The sequence below is a fragment of the Corvus hawaiiensis genome, chromosome 26 (genome assembly GCF_020740725.1).
Source record: "Corvus hawaiiensis isolate bCorHaw1 chromosome 26, bCorHaw1.pri.cur, whole genome shotgun sequence".
Classification (NCBI taxonomy): Eukaryota; Metazoa; Chordata; class Aves; order Passeriformes; family Corvidae; genus Corvus; species Corvus hawaiiensis.
The window spans coordinates 9610283-9622637 of record NC_063238.1 but is presented as its reverse complement, the minus strand read 5'-3'; the positions used below and the strand labels follow the sequence as shown (position 1 = coordinate 9622637).

At 44.5% G+C, this 12355-nt stretch overlaps 1 protein-coding gene across 3 annotated transcripts in view; it reads right to left on the bottom strand.

Moving 5' to 3' along the window:
- The window catches only part of TRIM55 (tripartite motif containing 55), a 36191-nt gene extending 25667 nt beyond the window's left edge, over positions 1-10524 (bottom strand). Inside the window, exons 1-3 of one of the 3 annotated variants that reach the window (XM_048287000.1) lie at positions 10162-10524; positions 9590-9762; positions 1204-1369 (exon numbers count right to left, since the gene is read on the bottom strand). In XM_048287000.1, coding sequence (XP_048142957.1) covers positions 1204-1369; positions 9590-9762; positions 10162-10350 — 528 coding nt within the window. In that variant the 5' untranslated portion in view covers positions 10351-10524. The remainder of the gene's footprint in view (positions 1-1203; positions 1370-9589; positions 9763-10161) is intronic. The other 2 variants (XM_048287001.1, XM_048286999.1) reach the window with 2 other exon arrangements.
- Positions 10525-12355: the final 1831 nt, after the last annotated feature.

The following is a 12355-nucleotide window of genomic DNA, read 5'->3' as shown; positions in this document are numbered from 1 at the left end:
CATGTGGGCAGTGGGATTGTGGCTGTGGTGAGAGGGGCCAGGAGAAAAGGAGGAGATGAAGATGGAGGCTGAGCCACTGGCATGAGGGGAATGGGTGGAGGGAGAAATTACCCGACTGTGGGGATGGAGGTGATTGTGAGGTATCCCTAAGAGAGAGAAAGAAGCCAGTCCTAGGGAACTTGGGGAGGGTGCTGGGGAGTGCGAGGGGCCCTTGGCACACCGCTGTAGTAACAGAGACAACTGTGTTCATGCCTCCACAGCTCTGTACAGGATCCTTTGAGGCTTTCACAGCTCTGTAAAGGCTCCTTTGAAGCATGCATCCTGCAGCCTCCAGGTTACGCCTCCTGTCTTGAGTATGACAGCCCCTTTCCACGAGCACTCTAGGAAGGAAAACACAGTTTGCAAATCTCCATGCAAAATGAGTGACTGGGGCATGGATTCAGTCCAAAAAACTTCTCCTCCTTCTCCCAACTTTTTTTGATTGAAAAGGATGTTTGTAACTACTTTCCTAAAGTGACTCCTCATTTGTAATTTACACACACATGCGTCTGTGTGACAAAGTTGGAGGCTGGGATTGGAAACTTGGCCTGTCTGATTGCTTGCCCCACTGGGGCCCTCCAGAAAAATGAGCTGTTTATCTCAGGAGGATAACCCAGTGAGTCAGGTTTTAAATTAATACTGTATTAAAAATAAACAAGTCTTTTACTGGTGACAGCAAGGGCAGAAGATGTTAGGTACATCCTGTGCTGCCAACTATTGAATATTCCTTCATTCACTTGCAGGAGGAGGTTTTTCACTTAACTTTTCTTAAAAATGGGATGCTTAAATGTAAAAGTGCCTGATAGATAACTATTTGATTTGAAATGGTCTATTCTCTTTCCAGTTCCTAGTGTTAGAAATCCCACTTGTTTGTCTGGTCTAGAAGCACTGAAAAAAAGGGATTAGGAACTCAAAAGAGAGATCCTCAACTCCACATCAAAACTGGGACACTGTAATATCTTTCTGTGTGATCTCTCATAAATTTATTTTCCTGTGTTTCTAAACATTTCCTACAGATTTATAAGAGCCTTTCAGTCACACACACAGGAGTGGCAAAGGCACCCCCAGACCCTTTTGGAAACTTGCAGGAGCTCATGGGAACACTTCCCTGTTGATGGTCCTGTCAGTTTCTTCAAGGACTTTGAGAAACAAGAAGATACTTACCTTCTGTTGCTGGTAAACATTTGTGAGAGGAGCAACCTGACAGTCTTTGTGGGCACCAAAGATTTTGCACAAGGAGCAGGTGGGCATTTCACAGTTCAAACAATAAATATTAATTCTCTCATCTTCGTGCTCCTCACACATTGGCTGGTCACACTTCCTTTCAGGTCTGCAAAAGAAAACAAGTTTAAAACAAACATGGTGCTCATGAGTTTCTGATAACAACACTTAGGGTATTAGCACGAAATATGGTACATTTGTATAGCAGCATCCAAGGCTGACTGAATACACAGCATAGACTTAAACCTGCCACATGGGAAGACTTAAAGAGACAGTGGTACAGCTGAATGTCCTGACACAGTATGAAGGGATGACAATATAGCAACATGACTTCATATGGGGATTCCCATATGAATGAGGAATGTGAGTGGGAGTGTGACGGAACCCTTGCTCATATTTAGAAATTTAAATAACCTTACTAAGCCTGGACTCAGACTACTCATGTATTTTAGTTAGCATGTTATCTAACATCTGTCTGAAATATGAAACATACGTAATTTCTTTCTGGTTCATCATGCAAATTGTTATGCACTTGGCTTAATGCAGCAAAGCTCTTATGGAGGGGACTGATTTCAAGCAAGAGTTGTAGATACTGATGAATCTTTGAGCCTGTAACTCTAAATCTCTGCTGATGAGCTTTGTGAGGCCCTGGTCAGGACTGCCAATATTGAACAGCACTGGGTCCTTACATTAGGCCAGCAACTAAAACAAGGTGTTACACAAATTAATTTCAGTCAGGTGGCACATGTCTAACCTTACAATGTCAAACCTTTTAGCAGTAGTTTACTCAGCTGTACCCAGAAGAAAGGGCATGGGCTACACAAGTGTTCCTTTCCTGTGCTAAGCCAGGAACTGTTGCCACATTATAGCTCAGTCTGATCTCCTCTTCACCAAAATGATTTAGCTGTACACACATACGTCTACACAACCTGCTATCTTAGGAACTAATTTAGTTGTAGCTTCCTTCAAATGAGCCACTTAACTGGCATTCCCAGTGCAAGTGACAGCTCTGGTCTAGTGTGTGTGGGCAGGGTGGCACTTTCCTGAGCCCAGACTTCAGGCTTAACATCTGTGGCAAACGCATGAGTGTGTAAGGATGTGGTACAGAAGACAGGGACCAGTAGACCAATGGAAAGAGTGTGTCTGGGGTTCAAGCCTTCAAAAGCCACCACTGCTACTGTGGCAACGTTAAATATTTTCAGCATAAACCATTATCCCCTTCTGCTACTGTTTGGAAAGAGAACTATGACTTACCTGTACCAAGTGGAAAAATGGCATCATATAAACATATTTTTTCATCATTAGAAACTATAGAATTTAATGGAATTACATGGGAACCTTTTCTTAAGCCATTCTATGGAACTCTGTAGCAAGGAGGCAAACAGTCATTCTATTAAAGCTTAAAAAGTATGGAAACAATCATTATTTATATTATATTACAGTGGAGTTTTTCCATACAGTTTGGTAGAGTGGATATGGCATTTATTTTTTAATGACAAAGTACAGATTTTCTCTTCTGAAGGGTATGGAATATGATCAGTCAGATGCATTTAAAAAAGAAATCTAGCAAGAAACAAAATGTCTCACACATTTGTGTTTTTTTTTTAATTCCAGAGTGCCCTGGGATTTAAAGGGTTCATAAGGAAAATCTGTAATCTGCCATATAACATGATATACCAGAATAAAACAAGACAAACACTTCTGAAGAAAGCCTGTGTTATTTGGGTCAGATTTCCAGCATTCATTAACATCAGGCACTTTGTCAAATCCAGCACTGTTTCAGTGGTAGTCAAAAGAGGTGTGTCTCCACCATAAAAAATGGTTTACATTGTTTGCAGATTACTGCAAACAGCCCCTAATATATTCATGTTGTAGTGCACCAGTGGGAGGGCCCATGCGTGAGGGCAATACAATGAATTTCAAAGCCATTAATTAAGCCTGAGATAGCAGCTCTTCCTGCAGATATTTACAAGACCAGAGCCAGAAACTACTAGAATTTTATTGGACACTGGAATGGTGCCACTTGCATGAAAGACATTACATAGAGCAAAAAGGTGACGGTGTCAAGCAAGTTCAGCCAGAAGCAGCCAACCTTCAAAGGTGCCGCGAAGAGCTGGAAGAAACCTGGCAGAACTCCCTGAACTAGTGGGGCCCTGAAGACAGTGTCAGAAGACTAGAAATAAACAGATTTACAGGCTCCTCCCCAGGCTGTGCAAAAGGAGAGATTTTTAGCACACCATTCCCTGACTGCAGAAGGGATTCTCTAGATCTGTGTTGGGGTAGCAAAGGCCAAAACACAACCTCTAAGTTTAAAATGGAGACTGCTTCTGAAACAGGAGATTAAAGAGTAGCTGATAGGAAAATAACTGCATGGCTTTAGTAACAGAAAAGATTCACCATAGCTGTGCTGGTGACCACAGAGATGTCAGGTTGCTGAAATGTCGTGATAACTTTGTGGTTTCATTCTTGGACTCTTCTCTTTGAGATGCTAAGCCTGTGTTTGACTGCTAGAGGCTTATTCTTCCCCATTGAAATTGTGTTTGAACCACACCTGAAGTACAGACTGGGTCCCATTCTGGACTGCCCAGTACATGAGAGACATCAACATACTGGAGAGAGTACAGCAAAGGGTCCTGAAGATGATTAAGGACAGCAGCTCTCCTGTGAGGAAAGGCTGAGAGAGCTGGAACTTTCAGCCTGGATCAGGGGAAGTTTAAGGGGAATCTTAACAATGACCTGATCTTATCAATACCTTCAGTTATCTAAATGCCTGAATGGAGGGTGTCATGAGGATGGAGTCAGGCCCTTTTCAATGCCAGGACCAGAGGCAATGGGCAAAAACTGAAACATGGGAGGTACACTCTGAACATCAGGAAACACTTTTTTACTGTGAGAGTGACTAAGCACTAGCATAGGTTGATCAGGATGGTTGTGGAGTTTCCATCGTTGAAGACACTCATAAGCCATCTGGACATGGTCATGGGCAACTGGCTCCAGGTGGTCCTGCTTGAGCAACAGGTGGTTGGACCAGGTGACCTTGAGAGGTTCTTTCCAATCTTAACCATTCTGTGACTGTGATTTGGTGAGGAAATGCAAAGTTTCTGGGCACATAAAGAAGCATACTTTAAATAAGAACATAGTAATACCTTAGGAAAACTGCTGTTAGAAAGCATGTTTTCTGTAGGATTTTTTCAAATCCAAAAAGGTCTCTACTGAAATCCTGAATTCAATTTTGATAGTGTTTTTACTGAGGATCCTAAGACAGCTGTAACCCTTCCTGTGCTATCACATCACCTGTTGTCTGCACCTGGCCAGGGGATGGAGAGGATCTGCATGTCTCTATGAGGCACAGTCAGGTCATTAGTGAAGATATGAAACTGCATTTGCTGCAGTATCAGTCTTGGGCATACAGAGCTAATGACTGGCCTCCACTTGACTTCATGCTGCTCACCATGACTCTTTGAGTCTGGTAGTACAGCCAGTTTTTTGGTCCAGTTCACTTTCCACTGTACACTCTAGATGTTATTTCAACAATTTATGAATAAGGATGTCAGAGGAGACAGTGTCTAAGTCTAGATAAACAGTATCTACTGCTCTCCTCTCACGCACTGAGTTAGTCATCTCACTATAAAAGGCTATCAGGTTGGTGTCATGCTGATTTCCTCTTCATAAATCCATGCTGACTATTTCTAATCACCTTCTTGTTGTTTATATATTTGGAAATGGTTTCCAGGAGGGTTTGCATGAAATACTTTCTAGGGATCAGTGTGCATGACCAGCCTGTAGCTCCCTGGATTCTCCTCCTTGCATTCCTTGAAGATTGGAGGAACATTTGCTTTCTTCCAGTCCAGTCCACAGGAAACTGTTCCAATTACCACAGCCTTTCAGAGTACTGAGAGTGACCTTGCAATAATATGTCAGCTCCCTCACCACTTATGGATGCCTCCCATCAGGATGTCCAATTTTTTTTCTAATATTCTCTGACCTGATCCCCTTCCACCAAAGGTGAGTCTTCCTTGCTCTAGACTTTCCCACTGGTCTCAGGGTACTATGATTACTTAAAACTGAACTTTCTAGTTAAGTCTGAGGTGGAGGTGGTGTTGAGCACATTGGCCTTTTCTATGTCCTGTGTTACATGAGGCCCTGCTCCATTTAGCAGTGAACTCGCACTTTCCCTAATCTTCCTTCTGCTGCTGATGCAGCTGCAGAAGCTCTCATTAGCCTTCATGTCCCTCATCAGATTCAGTTCCAGGTGGACTTTGGCTTTTCTAACTCCATCTGCACGTGTTTGGAGAGTGTCTCAAAATCTTCCTGAATCACCTGCCCATCTTCCTTGTGCTTCTTTTATAATGTTTTCTTTTTATCGGGAGCTCTCTCTTAACCAATGCAGGTATTCTGTCACCATCACTTGAGTTCTTATATATGGGGATAGACCATTTTTGACCTTGGAGGAAGGTGGTCCTTGAAAATCAGCCACAATGAGGGACTCTCTCAAAAGCAGTGAGAAGGCCACCAACACCCAGGGTAGAAATGGGGCTTGAAAAATGAGAAGGCTATAGAAGTTCATATGGACATAAGGGTTCTTGCAGCTCTGTTACACTACTATCATGAATGCCCAGCCCAAGAACACTATTGGTGCAGGTGAGCTTGGGGCTTTGTCTCATGGGGAATTGGAGGAGAACCAGGTGACCTCACTCATCATCTCTTTACTGCAGAGCCTGTGGGGCTCCTCCTTGCTTGGTGACCTGTGGCCAGGGAGCACATTTCCCTGGCCCAGCCTATCTGAGATCCCCAGACACCCCTGCACCCTGGGTTAGAGAGACACATCCTGCACTGGGAATTTGGGCTAAGACCTCAGAGGTGTCAGGGATAGAGGCTTCTGGCAGTGCTGGCTATAGGGCCCTGCAGCACGTCAGCACCATCACAGAGCCCATGCAGGCTGCTCTCAGCACAGCCTGGTCCCTGCTGCACACTCTGCTCCATCCATGCTCAGGGCTGTGGGGACAGCCTGTTCCTCAGGCTCTCCCTGGTAAGTGCAAGGCAGAAAGAGTGCTTGACCCACCCTGATCAGGATTCAGCTGGTAACAAAGCCCAAAGCACCTTTTGATCTGGAATAGCCAGCTGAGATCATTAGAACCTGCCAGATCTTACAAAAAGTCACAACCTCCTGTTGCCACCCTTTCCTGGTGACAGCAGGCATCCCGATGTTCCTCAGATAGTTTAGGTGATCAGTGGCCTACAGATTTTCAAAGACTGGTTTAATTTTTAGCCAACTCAATTTCCACTGTTTTCAGTCCTTTGCTGTCTTTCAAAGCTTTGTATGAGCCACCTCCTGCTTGAAGAATTCTTCCTTTGTGTTGCTAGCACATTCTAAATTGGGCAACAGGCTATGCTGCCATCAGCTGGAATTTGATGAGCAATGGGATAAAAGACCATATGATGTGATACTTAGTAATAGGAGGGGCTGCATATAAGGGCTCAGGCAGACTCTCCCAACCTCATAGTCCAGCTCCTGCCCCAGTTTTTATTAAAAAAAACCCAATTCCTTAATTCAAATAGAAAATCCAATTACAAAAAAACCACCCCAATACTTTTGAAATAAGCTATTTTTGCCTAAGCAGGAGCCAAAGCTTGCTCCCTTTACTCTCCCTTTATTCTCCCTTTACTCTAAGTTCATGTGAAATGCAGATGGGAGCTGGCATCATTCTGGCACATGCAGTTACAGTGAACTATACCCACAGGAGAACTCGAGGGGAAGAGGTTCCTGTCTGGAAATCACAGGTGCTGCCAGTTTGAAGAGTTGTCTTGGGAAGAACAAGGAGGAAAAGATCACATCTCACCCTTCTTCCTATATATCTCTGCCAGACCCCTGTTGTCAGTATGGAAGAGGCTGGTACAAAAGGAAGAAGTGGGGAAGACTTGATTTCCCTTGACTTTTTGCTTTCAGTGGAACAGCACAGGGAAAAGCCATGAAAGATCTGCTCACACTCTCAGGGGACCCCAAGGAATGTTAGGCAGATGGAGATAAGCAGCTGAGGCCCACAAAGGGCCAAATAGTTTAGATAATGCTGCTATGCATTGCTGCTACTGCGTAACCCTGACAATGACTTTCATTCTAAGGACATATGTGAAGGTTAAATAAGCACCTTAACAGATTAAATAAACAAATCTTTTGGGCAAATATATAGGCAAATGTATGTTCATATTTTATTTTTTTCTATTCTCCTGTTTTATTCATTATGTGTTTTACTTTCATGGAATTAAAAGAAAAATCTACTGAATCTATTACATTTCTGTTTAACTGTATTTTGTTCCAAATTCCCATGAACTACATGGGGAAAAGGAGCTTTTTTTTTTTTTTGAGTTAAATACAACTGTGATCTAAAAAAAAACAAAACCAAGGAAGACATGAGGCCATACATGTCCAGCTTATTTGGCCAAAAGCAAAGTCCACCATTGCAGCTTTGTTGATTCATTTCCTCTGAGATTTTCCTGACTAAAATAATATTTGAGTATCATGACACACACAGGGGTAGCTGACCTCTGCTTGGCACTGAGCGCAAAGGGCAGCAGAAAGGACAATTTTAAGCCAACTTTGTGCCCTCCAGTGCTTTGGAGCTCCAACCTATGCCCAGCTGCAGCAGTCCTCAGAGAAATTCAAACAGCCAAAGTCACTGTCAGGCTCCAAAATGTTCTCTCTGCTGGTGACTGTCCTCCTCTGCTGGAGGAGGCATCCTCAGCCATCCCAGGGACTGGGTTCTGATGGTTGTGTCCACCTGCACCAGTGATGCTACCTCACTGACCCTGGGGAACCCAGCTCCTTGTTGCAGTGGAATCAGAAGACTGTCGGGGAGCGCGGCCAGAATTACACCTTCCAGGTGAACAAAACACCTTGCCATACAAAACCAACTCTAAGGATTCATGCTGGTGACAAAAAACAGCTTCCCTGGGTGAGAGCTCCTTGCTTGGTGGCCTGGGACCAGGTTAACTTCATGATAGAATCACAGAATTATTAAAATGGTTTGGGTTGGAAAGGACCTGAGAGGTCATCTAGTTCCAACGTCTCTACCTTGGGCAGGGACACGTTTCACTAGCCCAGCTTGTGTGAAGCCCCATCCATCCAGGATGCCAGGGATGGAGCATCCACAACCTCTCTGGGCAACCTGTGCAAGTGCCTCACCACCCTCAGAGTGAAGAATTTCTTTCTATATCTAATCTAAATATATTCTCTTTCAGTTTAAAGCCATTCACCCTTGTCCTATCACTACATGCCCTTGTCAAAAGTCCCTCTCTAGCTCTCTTGTAAGCCCTCTATAGGTACTAGAAGGTGCTCTAAGGTCTCTGAGAGCCTTCTCTTCTCCAGATTGAACAACCCCAACTCTTTCAGAGGAGAGATGCTCAAGCCCTCTGAGCATCTTTGCATCCCTTCTCTGGACTCACTCCAGCAGGTCCATGTCTTTCCTGTGCTAAGGACTCCAGAGCTGGATGCAGGACTCCAGGTGGGGTCTCATAAGAGCAGGTGGAGAAGATTATTTCCTTCACCTTCCCCCCTGCTGAGTTCTCCACAGTGGTACCATGTATCCAACCCATTCCAGGGAAATAGAGATGAGAAAACATTTTTCTGTTTCTGGATCAATTACACATCAAATGCAAGAAATTACCATTTAGGGGTAATCTTACTTTTTAGAATTAACCCATTCCTCTGCCCTGAGGTCTTGGTTCTTGCACACAGCCACACAGCTCTGATACATATTGTTTCTGGCTGTTTCTTCTCTTTTATGGATTCCTAAATAAAACTTGATTTCATAAGTTCACATCCCAAGCTGACAGGAATGGAGATATTTTTAACGGAATTTTCATTTGGCATTATGATACATGGTACCTTTTGTGTGAAATTCAGTTTGCTTCTTGTTTGCACTGTCTGTACCTCAGGATTTTCTAACAAGATTTGAAATCCTTTCCCTTCTTTAGCATGAGAACACAGAGGTTAAAGACAAATAAGAATTATCAGAACCGTTTTTGCAATAAATGATGTTAACTAAGATACTTTTCCCTTAATCATGCGAGTAGCTGTGCTGACCTCCAGGGCCTTGCTCGCACATGTAAGTGTTGCTTATGTGAATAAGCATGGCCCAATCCCCTGGTGTAAGTGGAAACAGGGAAGCTCAGCATCTATTTGAATACAGTTTTCTGTCCTCAGTGGGAGCTGACTTCATTGTGCAGCAGACAGTCAGGCATGGCAGCATGATCCCTTTCTGCTTTTCTGAGAGGCGAAATGACTAAAGCAACCTCAACTATGCCCTCTGAAATACACACATTCCCTTGTTACCTTGTGGACTCCTGCTTGTAGATGTCGATGATGTTCTCCACCAGCAGGTTCCTCTGCAGCCCGTACACGCCGTGTCGGTCCAGGACCACCTCGTGCCTGCAGGAGGGACAGCGGAAGCGGCCTCCCGACGCCACAGTTGTACCTCCCCTGGTCGGCAGATAGGGGTTGGAGGCCTGTTTTGCCAAGCAGCACAAGGAGAGGCGGGTACGGCCGTGAAAAACCATGAAAGCCTCTTCCAAAAGCACCAAATGGTAGGAAACCATTTGTCACTACACCCAGTGAGAGGGTAATTCCAAAAAGTCACCCCTGGGAAAGCACCTGGCGACTGCTGGGCGAGGGGCCAGTCCCTCAGCTCACACTTCACCATGTCACCACAGCCAACAGGTGGCACTTTCACCTGCTGTGAGCTCAGCCCTGGCCCCCGGACACATCAACTTTGGCCTTAAATCATTCCCCCCACCCTATCTCACCAACTCTGAAAATTAGTCTACCAAAACATGGAAAAAACCTACTTTGCCATTCATTCCAACCAGTGCTGCTTGGAAAGCAGACCTCTGTGGGAACAAACCTACCTGGAAGATGTCACTGGCGCACTTCCGACAGAGGTTGTGCTGGCAGGGCAGGATCACCACTGGCTTGGTGAACATCTCCAAGCAGATGGGGCAGATCAGCTGTTTCTCCAGGTTATCCATAGTTTGCTGCTCTTTGGAGAACGACTTGTAGCTCAGGGAGGTGCTCATCCCTAGCTTTTCCTGGAGCATATGCTCAGGGCCACGGCCTTGTGGAAAGGTTTCGGGGTTAATTTCCCTTGAAATAAGTCCAAGGCTGTGCTGCGATCAGAAGCTCTCTGGGTTGCTCGGGCCGGAGGACATTGTTTGAACGAGGGGCCGAGCACAGCCGGGGCTGTTTTTAGCAGCGCTGCGTCACGAGCTGCCGTCCTGCTGTGCCCATATATGCGCGTGAGAGCAGGACAGGCTGGGACAGGTGACGGCTGCCGGGGAGGGGGGGAGGCCGCAGAGGCCCTGGTTCTCCTCACTCACACATGGCAGCCTTCACCCCTTGAGGAGTTGGGGGAGTGATAAGCAAAGGCCTTCCACTCCCTTTCCTTATCTTTGCAGGTCAATGGAGAGCGAAGGGCTGCTCCAGCCTGCTCAGCCACATCCTGCAGCCTAATAAATGCTCTGCTGTGAGCGAGCAGTGGTGGCCATGAGAGCAGGATGTAATTTTGCCCATGTATTTTGGCAGGCTCCAAGATCCTACCTTTCCAAGGTGTGAAGTACACGTGGTTACTGGAGAAGACAATAGGAGCGATGGCTGCTCTGGAGCTTGAACACTTCAGGGTGTAAACATCTCATCACCTTGAAATCCAGACAAAAAAAATTGCCTGCCTATAACTGTGCTTTAAGTTTCTTCTGGTAAGATTTTAGTCTGTAACATAAAAATAATGGCATGACTATTCATGCCATTAACTCCATGGGCAGGTTAAATAGGCATGAAAAACATTATTTGAATTTCCTGATGAGCAGGAAACTGAAGAAATACTGTGTGAAAGGCTTTAATTTGTGCTGCTATAGAATAGGTACTGATTGTATATGCTCTCTCTCCGATAGTTTAATTCAAATATATTTTAGTTTTGGGCACTGCTGTGTTTATATCTGTTTATTAGACACTGATATCCCTTTCAGCTTGGCACTTGTTCCAGAGTTATTTTTAAAATGACAATTTCCCAGATAATTTCTGACATGTGATGCCTGATCTTAAGGGAAAGCCATCTGTGCTTCTACTTGCCAATAATTTATCACACAACTGTACAAGCAATAAATATCTCATCCTCAAATTTAAGCCAAAGTCCCTGCATTACTGTATAAAATCACTTTGCCACCATACTGTACATGTAATCAGAATATTTTCCTCTCTTTTAATCAATAACTACAATACTTTCTCAGTTAAGTTTCTTGTAGAAATCTCTAATGTTTATACTGCCTTAGGACTGTATAGGGCTTGCATCTGAGAAATGCAGGAGAGCAGCTGAGTGAGTGCCCTATGAATACAAGGCCAGACCCCAATTCTAAAGCAGGGCCCACAATCTGCATGCAACACCAGCCTGGAAACTGTGCACTTCAGGAAAATACAAAAGTGAAGGTTTTCAAGGATTTCTGCATGAAAATGAACACTATCCTCTGCATGCAATTGTAATTAATAACATTAAATTAACTGTATTATTGACTATTTTGTTTTCAGTGCCTCACATGCTTCTTGAGTGTTTGAGTGAAATCCTGTATTCATTTGCAGCCCGCTGAGCTGGAAATTCCCCTGTGTAATCTTACACATATTTGTCAGCAGTCCCATAAAAACAAATCGATTTTTTAAAGTCTTGTATTCATGGGAAATTAGCGATAGCTAAGTTAAACCCATTTGAAATCACACCTTTGCTTTGACTGCCTGGTGTGGACAAGAGCCTGGAGTCCAGTGGGAGAAGCTGCTCTGGCAGCTGAGCTGCAGACAGCTGGGGCTTTTGGCAGGGCTGGCAGGGAGCCTTCCCTGGCAGCAGCAAGAAGATATTTCTCTTCTTTCCCTCCCCTCCATGGCTGGGTCAGAGGTGACTTTTGCATCTGGAAGAATCTGAATGCCTCATTCTTGCCCTCCTAACTTTGAGTCAGCTGAATGCCTCATTCTTGCCCTCCTAACTTTGAGTCAGCTGCCCCTTGCACAGCAAAACCTGCTTCAATAAGGGGATCTGAATTAGATGAGGAAAGCCGTCCTCAT